At 44.8% G+C, this 15738-nt stretch overlaps 1 protein-coding gene across 2 annotated transcripts in view; it reads left to right on the top strand.

Moving 5' to 3' along the window:
• Rnf19b (ring finger protein 19B) overlaps positions 1-8806 on the top strand; it is a 27072-nt gene extending 18266 nt beyond the window's left edge. For both annotated transcript variants that reach the window (XM_004640984.2, XM_004640983.2), the window contains exons 4-9: positions 540-702; positions 1116-1230; positions 3222-3362; positions 4276-4483; positions 7133-7264; positions 8011-8806. In XM_004640984.2, the coding sequence (XP_004641041.1) occupies positions 540-702; positions 1116-1230; positions 3222-3362; positions 4276-4483; positions 7133-7264; positions 8011-8470 (1219 nt within the window). In that variant the 3' untranslated portion in view covers positions 8471-8806. The remainder of the gene's footprint in view (positions 1-539; positions 703-1115; positions 1231-3221; positions 3363-4275; positions 4484-7132; positions 7265-8010) is intronic.
• The last annotated feature ends 6932 nt before the right edge of the window (positions 8807-15738 follow it).

Below are 15738 nucleotides of genomic sequence, written 5' to 3'. Positions count from 1 at the left end.
GCTGGCATGTGGTGCTGGGGGATTGAACCGCGGTCCCTGATGCTTTGCCAAGCTTGTTCTAAGTAGGTGCCTTAGACCACTGAGCCATCTCTCCAGCCCGACAATGCATTTAAATGAGATGTCAAGTGCACAGGCTATGCAGGATCCCAAGGGTGGGTCAAGAAGCTGGATCAGGGGCCAGGGAGATGGCTCAGCGGAATAAGCGCTTCCCTGACAAGTACAAGGGCCTGAGTTCAAACCCTGGTTCCGCAAAAAATAAAATAAAATAAACTATTAGTGGCTCAAGGAAGATTGAACTCGGTCAAGAAGGAAAAGGAGTTTCAGTATTTGAGACCTGTCTTTACCACAAGAAGGAAAGAGCCAAGAGCCTTAAATAGTCTGGGCCTGTCCTTTGCTGCCCTCCCTTGTGTAATACATTTGTTTCTTGTCACATGTGTGACTTAACGTCTACTACTGAAAAGAAAGCTGTTGCTCTTATCAAGCCTTCTGGTGACAATAACTTTATAAAATTGATATTAACGTCAGCATGTTTCCTCTAGTCCCTCTGGCTGTACATTCTGGGGCAAGAAGCCGTGGAGCCGGAAGAAGAAAATTCTTTGGCAGCTGGGCACATTGATTGGTGCTCCTGTGGGGATTTCTCTCATTGCTGGCATTGCCATTCCTGCCATGGTCATTGGCATTCCTGTTTACGTTGGAAGGAAGGTAAGACATGCTGAGTTCATTGCCTGTACCATCATCAGGTTTTTTGGCAAAGATTTGAGAAAAATGAGAAAAAGCTTATATTTATTCCAGAGCTGTCTGAAAACCAGCTGGTTCTTAGCTGAAAATAACTTTATTAAATGGATTTTTAAAAATGAGATTTGAAAGTTCTTATCTATCCTGGGCCTGGCTTGTCTCATTGACTGAAAAGTGTGAAGTGCTTCTTTCATTTCCCTGAATTATTTTGCCTCTTTGGATTAACTTATTCTGTAGAGGTTGTGTATTCCTGGTCTGAGTTAGGTTAACATTTGAGAAAGACAACTCTTCGGGGTAGAGGGTATGTTTTTAAAATAAGTAGTTTATAAGTTTGTATTCACTTGTCCTAACCTGCTGCCCTGGAATTTTTTTATTCTTAGATTCACAGCAGATATGAGGGGAGGAAAACCTCCAAACACAAGAGGAATTTGGCCATCACGGGAGGAGTGACTTTGTCGGTCATCGCGTCCCCGGTGATTGCTGCTGTTAGCGTTGGTAAGCTGGGAAGGCCCATGACTCCTGTCTAGCTTTGCAGCCATACCAGTTTAGCCAGCTGGCTAGTCCTACATTGTATGCCAGACTCACCTTAATAGTTAACCTTACTTGATACTGTTCTGATTATTTTTTGGCAAAAGTAGTTATTAAGAGTTTATCTTGGGGCTGGTGAGATGGCTCAGTGGTCTAAAGCACCTATTTGAACAAGCTTAGCAAAGCAAAGGGACCACGGTTCAATCCCCCAGCACCACATGCCAGCCAGCCGCGCCCTCTGGTGGCCTGAGCTGCCCCCCCCAAATAAATAAAAATTAAAAAAAAGAGTTTATCTTAAAAAAAAAAGTTTGTGGGGCCGGGGAGATGGCTCAGTAGAATAAGTGCTTTCCTGGCAAGCTCAAGGACCTGAGTTCAAACCCCGGTTCCACCAAAAAAAAAAAATTGTCTTGTGTTTAGTGCCTAGAACTCAGTCTGGCACACAGAAAAGGTTAAATTAAAGAAAATTGCCACCAGCCCTAGTTTTTCATTCCTCTGCCTTCTTCATTTTTTTTGGAACCAGGGATTGAACTCAGGCCCTTGTGCTTGCTAGGCAAGGGCTTATTCCACTGAGCCATCTCCCCAGCCGTGCCTTATCTTCTTGCTATTGGGCTTACAAAATCAAAGACAGTATTTTGGGAAAAGAAGAAGAAAAAAATACTGGGGGCCAGGGCTCAGTAGAACAAGCGCTTCCCTGGCAAGCATGGGGGCCTGAGTTCAATCCCTGGTTCTGGGGGAAAAAAAAAAAAAAAAAAGACAGTATTTTGGGAGGCACAAGAGTTTGTTTTGATAGAATAATATATAATATTTCATGCGTTTCATCATGTGCCAGGGTGGCAGGGGAGATAGCTCAGTAGAATTAAGTGCTTGCCTGGCAAGTGCAAGGGCCTGAGTTCAATTCCTGATTCCACCAAAAACAAAACAAAAAAAACCCCATAAACATCATGTGCCAAGAATGATTCTAATGTATTTGGTTTTTGCCTTGCTGAGACAGGGTTTCATTATGCAGTTCAGGCTGGCATTGAACTTACTTTGTAGCCCAGGCTCATCTTTAACTCACAGTGATCCTCCTGCCTCAGCCTCAGCCTCCCCACTGCTGGGATTACAGGCATGTGCCACCAGGCCTGGCTGATTCTAATGTTTTGCATATGTTAATTCATTTAATCTTTACAGTCCTATCAGAACAGCATGCTTGTCAACAGAAAGATACAGTAACTTTTCCCTGGTCATTTTACTGGGACATGAATCGACACTCTGACTTAGACCTTATGCTCCTAACAGCTAGACCATTCTGCCTCACATGGTGCACTATTTTTATGTTGTTTGTTTGCAATGGCATTTCTGTGTAGTTCAAGCTGGTCTTTAACTCATAGTGCTTCTCCTGCCTCAGCCCATTGAGTGCTCGAATGGTAGCCATGTACCTCCATACCTGGCCATAATGTGATTTTGGAATTAACAGTCTGAAGAGGTCCTAAACTCCAGAAGTCACTTACTAAATTTTTTTTTCTTTTTCTTTTTTTTTTTTTTTTTTTTGGTGGTGGAACTGATTGAACTCAGGCCCTTGAGTTTGCCAGGCAAGTGCTTACTCTACTGAGCTATCTTCCCGGCCCCTCACTTATTAAATATTGGATTCTTCTTTGGTTCTTGCTTTAGCACTTCAGTGAATATAACAGAGGAAGTGAAAACAAATACATACTTCATTGGGCACTGTGTATGTTCTCATCAGCTCTAGAATAGGTCCATGGTCAAGCATCCAGTGAGTTGGAGCTAAAATTCTGGGCCAGAGCTTTCTGGTTGCAAGCCTGGCTGCCATTCTGTGACATCAGGCAGCCTATTTGGGCTGCCCACTCTAACTTACTTGGCCCTTGTAAAAGTAGTTTCTCTTTGCCCAGCCTCAGAGGGAGGATTTAGGGCAGCTGCAGCCTGATGGCCTGCTGACACGCTTCCATCTCTTCCCTCAGGAATCGGCGTCCCCATTATGCTGGCGTATGTCTATGGGGTTGTGCCCATTTCTCTCTGTCGGGGAGGTGGCTGTGGAGTCAGCACAGCTAATGGGAAGGGGGTGAAAATTGAGTTTGATGAAGATGATGGTCCCGTCACAGGTAAGAGGGTTTTTCTTTTCATTGGAATTTAAGGAACACATGGTAAAAATTAATAAAATCCAGCTCATTTTATAGAGAGATTGTCACTGAATTATTTTGGATAATGAGCTTTATAGGGAGTATAGTATTTTTAGCTTTTCATTTCTTTGTTCCAGAATTATTAGGTTAATTCCTCTGGTACTTGTCTCTGTACGGCAGGTACAAACTAGTAGGATTTCAAGTAACTCCAAGTATGCTGGTGGCAGTAGTGATTATAATAGAGCCTCATATCTGCACAGTACTTTATAATTTTCAGAGGACTTTACACAGTTATTATCTCACTTTTTGCAACAGCTCTCTGAAGAGGGGAGGGCAAGGGCTATTATTATCCCCATTTAAACAAGAACTTCTTTAAGCTTTTATTTTAGTAGCTATTAAGAGCTTCTGCAGAGCAGGGCCTAGAATAAGTCTTGACCTCTACTTGAATGTTGTTTCCTCTTTGCCATCATAGCTAACCTGGACACAGAGTCCCCCAAAAGTTTTCTAGGCCTCCTCCTAGGATCCACTGTCACTAAACATATTTTAATATCTCTAGCTTGATTAAAGGCAGCTCGAGTAGTTAAAACAATTACATTGTAATCAGAATTTTAACTTTGTGTGCCTGTGACTTTGGTCTAGTCATTTAATTTTAAATTCTGATTTCTTTGTCTAAAAGTGAGGCGATTTCTGCCTAGTTAGTGGCAGAATTAAATATAAGCACGTTAAAGCATCCTGTGTTTGATGGTTGCATATAATAGTAAATGTTCCTTGAGTGAATGTCTTAGTGCTTTTCTACATGAAAATCCTGTACTTTGAAGAGTTACTGCACAAATATCCCTACCAGACTGTCTTGTTGCTTAGCTGTCTCAAACGACGTGTTTGCTTCCACCCACAGTGGCAGATGCTTGGCGAGCCCTCAAGAATCCCAGCATCGGGGAAAGCAGCATCGAAGGCCTGACTAGTGTGCTGAGCACCAGTGGAAGCCCTACAGATGGACTCAGTGTTGTGCAAGGCCCTTACAGTGAAACAGCCAGCTTTGCAGCCCTCTCAGGGGGCACACTGAGTGGTGGCATTCTCTCCAGTGGCAAGGGAAAGTATAGCAGGTAGGCAGAAAAGTAATTTCTAACACAAAATACGTGGAATTGTAAGTGATAACTAAGCCATCTCTCTATCCAGTCTATTTCCTACATCATCTCTGATTTAATGGTCAAGGGTGTTTTCTTCTACTTTGAGCAAAGTTTAGAGTTCTTTCCACTGTGCCATAGCTGCTCCATGTCTTGACTAGATCCTGCTTCCACTGCCTTAGGCTGCCTACTCCACAAAGGGGAAGGACACACTGTTCTTTTTAATCTTATTGAGACAGGGTTTTCTTATATAGACTGGGCTTAAATTCACTTTGTAGCTCAGGCTGGCCTCAAACTTGTAGCAATTCTCCAGCCTCAGCCTCCCATGTGTTGGGGTTATAGGTATGTGTCACCATGTCTGATAAAACAGGCATTTTTATAGACTTCCTGAGACTGGTTCACCTTTGGGTACTCATTGGCTTCCAGTGAGTAGCTTTTGTGCTGTATCTCATCACTGGTGCTATGGTCCTTATATTCTCCTAGTCCCATTTGATAGCTAAAGATCAGTTATCTGAATTTGTGTTGAGTATGTAAAGTTGTATGACTGAAGAGACTGACTTGCCTAATTGGTTAGAAGAGAAGCAGTTGATTCACTGGGAAAAGAGAGCAGCCTGGGAGAAGCACCGGTAGAACAGAGCAGGGTGGAGAGGTTGGGGAAATACTTGCCTTCAAATATCTGAAGGCCTTTGGCCAGGAAAAGGGTTAGGTGTCTCTGATTTATGCCAAAAAGACTAAAATGACTAGACAGAAGTAATTTTGGTACAGTATTGAATATAAGGAAGTGTTTAAAGTGAGACCAGATGGCCATTTGGCTGTTAAGAGGACTCAAAATATGACAAGTGAGCTAGCTCTTACCCTTTTGTGCCTGTCAGTCACCTGGGAGACTCTTAAAAATAGATTTTAGGGCTCATTTCCCAGAATGAATAACTCAAGGTCCTGTAGAGTGGTACCTAGGGATGGTCTGTGATATAAAAAGCTTCCCTGAGGTCTGGGATATAGCTCGGTGGCACAGCAGCTCCCTAGCAAGCCTGAGGTCCTGAGTTCAATTCCCAGTACTAGCCAAGAAAAGCTTCCTGGGGAGTCGGTCCTAGGTGTCATATGCCTCAGTATCTGGGAACCACCTAAGCAGGCAGTGGCTTCTGAAATAATTTTTCCAGCTAAGAAGAAATCTGCAGCTACAGCTCTTGTCCCTGACCTGCGGTACTGCCCTTTTCATGCCCCTCATTTTGCCCCCCTTATCACACCTCAACACATTCTTTTGTTGTTGTTTGCTTTTTTTGTTTGTTTGTTTGTTTGAGACTGTAACTATGTAGTTCAGGCTGGTGTTGAATTTACTATATAGCCAATGTTGGCCTCACACTGTGATCTCCTGCCTCAGCCTCCTGAGTGCTAGTATTATAGGCATGTGCAGCCACCCAGCTTCCTCAGCACATTCTTGAAGGGCACTTGAAGCAGAGTGGGAGAGCACACGCTTAAGTGGCTGGATGGAGCCTGCTGCTGCTGTGTCCCATGACTGGCGTCAGTTGTGAAGGGATCCCACCCCCAAGTGCTGGAGTATTCACTGCTGTGCTTTTTGAAAGCCAGCTCCTCTTAAAAGAGCAGACATAATTGGAGAAAGACTTGCTGAAACTGCAGCTTAGCCAATCCAGCTGTTCCAGTTCTGTGAAAGCCTTTCTTTTATAGGAAGTGAATGAGTCAGATGGGTTTGACTGTGAAACCCATTATGAAGAAATATTTAAGTGTACAACAAAATGGTGTTAGAGCCAACAAAGGAAATAGTTACAGGCCTCAGCTCTGAGATACCATTGGGAAAGTGCTGCTCTAAAGAGGGAGGAGGTTAGCTCTGAGGATAAGTCCTTCAGTCCTGTATCCTGAAGGAAATTTGATTGCTAAGTGTTTCAATTCCTGTTACGTCCAAGGCCTGGAGGATCAAGTGTGAGTAAGGTATAGTCTGTTTTGGTCGAGCTCACAGAGGAGAGAGAGGTACATGAGGTGATGAGCAGGGTGATGGCTATAGGAGCATTTAGGCGGAAGTGACTGATTTGCTGGGCCAAGGGAGAGTGGTATCTCTTGTTGTTGAGGCCTGAATATGTGTTTCAGGCAAGAGAGGAAACACTTGAGAGAAGGCTTTAGGCACTAGCATGTGCAAAGTCATGGAGATATAAAGTATAAATGTAGAGTGACTGATTTTGGACCTACAGAGAGAGGCAGAACTGGAGAGCTTCCTGGCAGACCAAGAAGATCCTCCTAACTGCCTGTTGGCAGGAGGCAGCCAAGAGTTAGAGAAGTGCTCTAGTGATGGGTCTTTGCCCATACTGGTACTGGCTGGAGGCTGTTTGACTTGGACTGAGAGGCTATTGGAAAGGCAGCCCCATGGTAATTATAGAGGCAGGCAATGTCAGGGGCCTGGAGTGAAGCAATAGTAATGGGTTCGACAGGAGGGGACGATTTCAGTAGTTATTTAAGAGAGAAAATGTGTGGGCATGTGTTTGAGCTGTTTGACAGTTGGAGATGATCAGACAGATCATCACAATTCGCAAGAGAATAATGGAAGAGACGTGTGCCAGGAAGCAGACTTTCTCAGAATGCCAGGTCTCGTATTAACTTGAACGTCCCCTCTTTACACAGGTTAGAAGTCCAAGCCGATGTCCAAAAGGAAATATTCCCCAAAGACACAGCCAGTCTTGGTGCAATTAGTGACAACGCAAGCACAAGAGCTATGGCCGGTTCCATAATCAGTTCCTACAACCCACAGGACAGGTATGTGACAGCCAGCTGCCAGGACAGGGTGCATTAGAAGATGTCTGGTGGGCATTAGGTCTCCCAAATCTTGCTACCTCCTTATGTAGTGAGCCATTACATGTCCCATTAGTGAGGTACGTCCTGTGCCCAGTGTATGCACTGAGCAAGTTCTTGGTCCTGAAGTTTGGCATTACTTGGTTCTTGCTAGCATTTGATATTTTGAAGTCCTTTCCTTCCCTTCGTCCCTCCGCTCCATCCTCCACTCTCACCACAACATGCCTGTTTTTTCTCAGTTACTATGTGTCATTACTCTCATAGAACTTGAAGAGCTAGAGTGGTATTCATGTGAGTGGTCTCTGTGAGTCTAGAGTTTCTTCTTTGTTCTTCCTTGATATAGTTCCCATAGCCTTTTATTCTTTCCTTTTGAGTAGTGAGTGTGGTTGGTGGGATTGAGCTACTTCTTAACTGCAGGGATTCTGGATTCTAATTGTGACATAGGAGTAGAAAGGTACAAATCTTTCACTTTCATATTTTGAGTAAGATAGTATGAGGTTCTGGCCCTCAGTTGGCAGTTAGAAGCGCTGTGTGGATGGAGAGCTGCTGAGTGTGTGTGTGCACACATGTACGCCCAGCAACATAAAGCTCTAGTTCACTGTTTACCTGTATTTTTGAACTTCCTAGTTCTAAACCCACAAACTGCTTTTATCAACAGGTATGCATGGTCCATGCACATGACTTAGCACAGTGGATTTTTGTCTCCACAGAGAATGCAACAATATGGAAATCCAAGTGGACATTGAAGCCAAACCAAGCCACTATCAGCTAGTGAGTGGAAGCAGCACAGAGGACTCACTCCATGTCCATGCTCAGATGGCAGAAAATGAAGAAGAAGGTAGTGGCGGAGGTGGGGGTAGCAATGAAGAGGACCCCCCCTGCAAACACCAAAGCTGTGAACAGAAAGACTGCCCACCAAGCAAAGTCTGGGACATCAGCTTGGCCCAGCCCGAGAGCATCCGTAGTGACCTGGAGAGCTCTGACACACAGTCAGACGATGTGCCAGACCTCACCTCAGATGAGTGCGGCTCCCCCCGCTCCCACACCGCAGCCTGCCCTTCCACCCCTAGAACCCAAGGTGCACCGAGCCCAAGTGCCCTCAAGAACCTCTCTGCCCCAGCCGAGGGACAGACTGTCTTGAAGTCAGAAGGTGCAGAAGCCGGAGTATGAGGTGGAATGAATGCTCCTGTTGTGAGAAGCACACTTGTAACTGCATCTTTTGGAACCTATTTTTTTGGGGGGTGGGATGGTTAAATGTTTTATTTCAAAGATTTTCTGGTCAGGTTTTCCCCAGGGAAATTCTGAGAAATTTGCAGTTTCTTACCAGAGATAAGATAAAAAAATTTTACCTTTAGTTTTCCCCATACCTTTTCTAGTTTTAATTTATTGGTTAAACTGATACTGGCATCGGTGAGGTGTGTCACAGAGTGTACATATGTATGTGTGTATATTGTATGTATGCTAACATTAAAGGACACGTTTTAATAAAGATATGTCATAATTGAACTCATCTCATTTTCCTTGGCTTAGTCCAACAGAGCCAAGTGTTGGACTGAAGCAGAATACTTCATTTTTGACAGTCTTTAGACCTGAGTTTTTCTAACCCCAGGAAAGTATTGCACTCAGATAACTGCAGTGGTGTCACTTACAGGTGACGCTCGTGACACCACAGGAAGCAAATCGAGGCTTGATTTGCACTGTGTAGTGGGAGGGAGGAATTATCAGCTGAGTCAGCTGGCTAGGGAAGCGATGAGCAGAAACGAACTTTGTTTGCCTTCTAGAGGCAGCTGTGCAGTTTCCCTGTCCGCACTTTCCTCCCTCTTCTGCACTGTGGTCGCTGTTAGTCCTGTGGTGCAGGGGAGGGCAGGGCTGGCGGTCCCGGGGCACTGAAGAGATGCCTTCGCGAATGTTGTACCCTTACAGGTTGGGAACCGAGTAGTCTCCCTGGAGGGAGAGGTGCTGATTGTGCGTGCTCACCAGCAGTGGCATGGCCTAACTGCTGGCGGCAGGTACATGCCCTCTGCTCCAGAAAGTTGTTCTACCAGTCTAAGGAAGAGAGGGCAATCCAGTGAAGGAAAGAAAGAGATGTGCCACCAGAATCCCTGAATATGGTTGACTTTTATCTGACTTCATAGATAAGGATTAAGCTTGGGATTTTGGCACTACCTAGTATGTCGGTGTCCTTAAGATGAAAGTTCGTGCACATAATAGGAAAATTCGACAAAAGCTCGTGAGACCTAGTGCAAGATTACAAGTCTGGCAGTAACTGATACTTTCGTGACAGTATGCATCAGTTGCTGTTTCATGCCTCCAGTTTCTCCAGCTCTCAAACCACCTTAATGAGCTTCCAGTGCCAAACTGCCACCTTAACCCCGAGCCCAGAGGAAGAAGTGAAACAGCTTTCCCAGAGGACCAGATGGCTTTCTGTTTCCTTTCACAGATGCAGCTGCTCTTTGTCTTCCCGGCCTGTGTTTCGCTACAGCAAGGATGCGGACTCTGCACAGCGGCCTGCACAGAAGATTCTTATCTCTTGGGTACTGCAGTCTGACATAGCAGATTTCCTTGCACCGGGGACAGGAAGTGGTCATTAGAGGACTTTGGGTCTCTGGAACAAAGTGCCCTAGATAGTGTTCCTGTGTGACAGAAGGAACCTGTCGGGAAAAGAAGCAGACAGACAGTCTGGAGACCTCAGATGCAGATTATCCACTCAAGACTTGCGGTTCTCTTGAAGCTTCATCAAGAGAGCATTTAACTTGGATAAAATCAAAGAAACGTGCTGGGAGAGGGCGGGCAGGGCTTACAGCCAAACCTGTATTTCTTATTGGGCTCCACTTAATGCCGTGAGACTTAGGCACCTTACTCTTGCAGTTTGTTTTCACTTCGCCCAGATGGGATAATAAGCCTAATGATGGGGTTAAAAAGAATGAGGTGACGTACTAGAAATGATGCTGGCAAAGGCCCACATTTTTCCTCCTGCTGGAATAAGGAATTGAGGGAGATTCTAGATGTCACCTAAGAAAGCAAGCTCCAAGTACTGGACCCATAGTTAGGAAAAAACATGTATTTGGATCCTTAGCAGTGCTTGTCACCTCCAATGCCTTAGGACCTGGAAAGGGCTCATTAGTGCCACCTGGAGGAGAAAGCGATGCAGGAACTTTAATTGCTGGGAAAGTGGTGAAAGTTTAATTTCTTTTTGGGAGTGGAGTTTATTTTCTTCTTTTTTTTTTTTTTTGCGGAACTGGGGTTTGAACTCAGATCCTTGCGTTTGCCAGTCAAGTGCTTATCCTACTGAGCCATCTCCCCGACCCCGGGGAGTTTTATTTTCATACGGCCTTCATTCTGAAATACCTACTCGTTTCACCTATGGGATACAGCAAGGAGGAAAAAAAATTCCTGTCCCCAGGGAACTTAGGAGCTTTTGGGGAAGACTGCATTGATGAAGCCAGGCCGAGGAAACAAAGAGACTAGCGGAGTGCAGCTTAGGCAAGGTCGGCCTTTTTGATACTGGTATAGTTCATAGAAGACCTGAATGTGGTGAAGACCTGCATGAACATCCAGGCAAAGTGAACTCTAGACATGAGGGAAAACATAGGACATTCTTTAAGGGACATCCTTGGGATTTTATTTCTTGTGGCTGGCTCAGCCCGCTCTGAGGGTGGGGCTGGTGCAGCATGTGGTGCTGAGGATTGAGCCTCAGTCTCCTGCGCCTGCCTAAGCAGGTGCTTCAGACTGCTGAGTTATCTCGTCAGCCCTGGATTTTTTTTTTTTTTTTTTTTTGCAGAACCGGGGATTGAACTCTGGCCCTTGCGCTTGTCAGGAAGCGCTTATTCTGCTGAGCCATCTCCCCGGCCCCTGAATTTTGTTTAATAAAACTCTAGTCTGTATGGCTGGAACATAGTGGGCATAGGTGAGAATAGAGGATTAAGTTGATGAGGCAGCTGGGGCCAACATTGTGTAGATTAGGGAAACAACCTGGAAAGACAAGGAAACTGTTTCTCTGAGGCCAAGGAGGAAAGCAATGTTCAGAGGTAGAGAAAAGGGCTGCTAGCAGTCAACTTTCAAAGGGGTTGAAACTAGGAATCCTACATGGCTAGGCCAGTGGGAAGAAGCTGGTGGATGTGGTTCAGTCTGTGCTTATCCTCATCTGAAGTACCATCTTGTACTGGAGAAGCCAGAAAGCTAAAACTCCATGTCTTAAGATTTCCTTGATGCCAATACTGAATTTTCAAACTGGTGAGCAACTGAGATGTGGAAGAAAGAAGTGTTTGGGTGTTGTGTTTAGCTGTACTAGTTATTGCTCCTGCAAGGTATATAGAGCATAGGTTTCTCTTTAGTGGCATTTCAGTGCCCAGCAGATAGCCCTTCAGGTTTGTGAGTGCTGAATGGTGTCTTGATCCATAGAAAGCTGCTTGTGATATGTGCTCCTGCGGTCAGTGTGGGTGGCCTTCTGATTCCTGCTTGCCCTGTTAGTGGTAGAGGTGGCAGCTCTCTTGGTAGCCAGTTCAAGGAATCTTCTAAAAGCCTGGGCTGTAGCACTTGTCATCAGGTTTCCCACCTGTTTTGTAAGCACCTAATTTGCCTACATTGACTCCTTTCCTACTTACAATTGGTGGAGTTTTTTTTAAATTTTATTCATTTATTTATGTGTGTGTGTGTGTGTGTGTGTGTGTGTGTGTGGCCAGCTCAGCCCACCAGGGGGCGGGGCTGGCTGGCATGTGCTGGGGGATTGAACCACAGTCCCTGTGCTCTGCCAAGCTTGTTCTAAGTAGGTGCTTTAGACCACTGAGCCATCTCACCAGCCCCTGGAGTTTTGTTTTCTGCAACTACTTTTGATTCCAAAAGTGGTTACTGACAAGTCCTTTTAGATTATTTACAACCAAGTCAGGCTTGAAAGAAATAAGGATCTTGTTGCCTTTAGAAAATGGTAAATTTATGGGGGCTGGTGAGATGGCTCAGTGGTCTAAAGCACCTACTTGGAACAAGCTTGGCAAAGCACAGGGACCGCAGTTCAATCCCCCAGCACCACATGCCAGCCAGCCCCGCCCCCTGGTGGGCTGAGCTGGCCACACACACACACACACACACACACACACACTAAATAAATAAATAAAAAAACAAAAAGAAAATGGTAAATTTAGGGCCGGCCAGATAGCTCAGCAGATTGAAGCACCTGCTTAGGCAGGCGCAGGGACTGGGGTTTGATTACCAGCATACCAGCCCTGCCCCTGGGGTACTCTGAGACAGCGATTGAGACTGGCATGGTGGGACATGCCTGTAATCCCAGCACTTGGGAGACTGAAAGCAGGAGGATCACTACGAGTCTGATCTACATAGTGAGGCCCTGTAGACTGATCTACATAGTGAGGCCCTGTCCTAAATACATAGAAAATGGTAAGCTGGGCAGCAGGGTTTGTGTCTGTAATCACCTAGCATGCAGCATCATGTGGGGCAGAGCCTCGCACGTCCAGCGGCTGTCATGGTAGACTGTCATGTAAGAAAAGAGGATTTAGGGGCTGGGGAGATGGGTCAGTAGAGTAAGTGCTTACCTGGCAAGCACAAGGGCCTGAAATGAGGTTGAAGATTAAAAAGTGAATATCCTTAGTTCGAGGTAAGTGGAAGAGATCTCAAAAGAATTTTATCTCATAACTACAAGATTGATACACATAAGAAAATTTACTATATCGTTTATGAAAAGAGTTAGGGTGTTGTTGGGAAAGTAGGACTCTGAAATAGAAAGTGGGGGTTTGGATCCAGAAAAGATTTCTGTAAATCCTAGTGCTCTAAACCCCCTTTACTCCACTTAGCCCTTCCCCTACCTGATGTAGCTCATTCTGCTACCTGAAGACCCTTGGGACGTTGCCTGCGGGTTGCCTTGAGGGAATTTGAGGTCAATTTCATGACCTCACTCCCACCATATCTGTAGCTGTGGACTCCATCCCACTGCTTCTGGAAGGCAGTTTCACCTGGGAAAAGGAGTGCAACATTTTGCAATTCTTGTCAACAGAAACTGGGGTAAGTAGAGACTGGGTTACAAAATAAAACAAAACAGAAAAGGTCTTGTTTTTTTTTTCTTTGCAGAACTGGGAAGTGAACTCAGACCCTTGTGCTTGCCAGGGAAGCGCTGATTCCACTGAGCCATCTCCTGGCCCCCAAGGTCATGTAGTTGCTGGCCTTGAACTCATGACAATCCTTCCCAAGTGCTGTAATTAAGGTGTGCCAACACGCCCAGCTAGGCTAGATTTTATGGGCTAGATTTTATTTTATTTTTTATTTTATTTTTTTTTATGGGCTAGATTTTAAAGGTGCTCTTTAGATCAGAAAGAGGAATATATATGAGTTTATTCATTTTAGTTTAATTTATCAATATGAGCATAAAGGAATTTGGTTTTTTTTTTTTTTTTTCAGAACCAGGGCTTGAACTCAGATCCTTGCGTTTGCCAGTTAAGCGCTTATCCTGCTGAGCCATCTCCCCGGCCCCTGTGTTGGGTTTGTTTTGTTTGTTCTGTTTTTTGGTACCAGGATCAAGAACCTTGTGCTTGTCAGGCAGGCACCTTATGCTGCTGAGCTGTCTCCCCGGCCTGAGAAATTCTAGATTTAATATATTGGCCTTAGCAGTTCAAAATGATTCTTGGCTAGTTAGCTGGATGAAACCTGTGTTTAAAAGTACCTATACTTTTTTTTTTTTTTTTTTTGGCGGACCCGGGGATTGAACTCAGGTCCTTACGCTTGCCAGGGAAGCGCATATTCCACTGAGCCATCTCCCTGGCAAAAGTACCTACACTTTTTTTGAGATGATAAAAATTCCTTAACCAAAAGCATGATGACAGTAGTATTGACTGTCGATTTACTACTTATTTCCTAATTTTGCCCTCCAAAATGGCCTAAATGTTGTTCTTTTCACTGTGGAATTGGAAAGGACATCAGTGAGGATAACACTTTCTTCTGGAGTTCAATCCCCCAGCACCACATGCCAGCCAGCCCCGCCCCCTGGTGGGCTGAGCTGGCCACACACACACACACACACACACACACACACACACACACACACAGAAATGTTAAAATAAAAAAAAAAATTAAAAAAAAAAGAAACTAAAGGATGTGACCTTTGAATGCCATCTCCTGGATATGGGGTGCTTGGAGTGCCAGCGGCTAAGGTATAGCACCGGTACAGCAAAGCTGGAGTGATGAAATACGTGGATACCTACAGATACCCTGTTTGGTTTATATAACAAAATAAAGCCTAAGGTCTGGCACATGGAGCCTGTTTGAACTTCCAAAATGCAGAATTGTGGACATGCAATTGTCAGAGCACCAGAGCCTGAATAGCCTGAAGAAACCACCAGCAAGAGCATCATAACCACCTTAGAAATCTGTTTTTAGGGCTAGAAAGATAGCTCAGTAGACTAGGTGCCTGTTGAGGCAAGCACAGGGACCACATGACCGCACCTCATACCTTATCAGGGTGTGGTGTTGCATGGCTATAATCCTATGCTGGGGAGGCTGAAAATGGTCACTATGGGTCTAAGCTGCATAGTGAGACCATGTACCAAATTAAAAAAATAAATAAATAAAAATCTTTTTGCCCCAAAGGAATGTGAAGCCATTTACCTACACTCCCAGGCTTTGGGAGCTGGAAACACCCAGGCCTTCAAGGCTGCCTTCAAGACTGGCCCTAAGCCAGCTCAAATCTTAAAGGACCTGGAAGGAGTTTGCACTCCGTTAGAATAGAGGCTTTGGGGTTGTTACAGATTCAATTATTTCTCCCTAAAATCATGTTGAAGTCCTAAACCCCAGTACCTCGAAACGTCTCTTAATTTTGAAATAGGGTTGTATGGGATGATATCATCCTAGAGTAGGGTAACCCCTTGATCCAACATTATAGGTGTTGATATAAAAAGGAAATGAGGTAGGGATATAGCTCAGCGATACAGAGCCTGTCTGGCAAGTGCAAGATCCTGACTTTGAGTCCAGGCACTAAAAAACAAAAATTTGGACACATGTGCATAGTCTGGCTACCACAGATAAGTGAAGGCATGGGTTGGTCTGAAACTAAGATAGCCCAGAGATAACCAGAAAAGTTCTCAAGAAACAAGCCAAAACATAGAACAGATTTTCCCTTACAGCCCTCAGAAGAAACCAACGCTGCCTTCAACACATTGATGTAGGACTTCTGGCTTCAGAACCGAGACAACCTCTGTTGTTTAAGCCACCCAGCTTGTGCTACTAATAGCACAGTAACCCTAGCAACTCCTATGTACTTGGGGTGTGGGGGGTCAGGTGACAAAAAGGGGTCGGGCTTGGTTCTGTGTCACAGAGCACTCTGATTATTCCCTAGTTCCTGTAGGCCCAGTTGTAACAGATAATGTTTGGAAACCAGTAGAATCTTCACACCAACCCATAGAATATAAGCTATTGTGGTTTTTAAAAAAACAAAGACT

The sequence above is a fragment of the Octodon degus genome, unplaced genomic scaffold (genome assembly GCF_000260255.1).
Source record: "Octodon degus isolate 3935 unplaced genomic scaffold, OctDeg1.0 scaffold00130, whole genome shotgun sequence".
In the NCBI taxonomy this organism is placed as follows: Eukaryota; Metazoa; Chordata; class Mammalia; order Rodentia; family Octodontidae; genus Octodon; species Octodon degus.
This window is presented reverse-complemented; position numbering and strand designations above follow the sequence as displayed.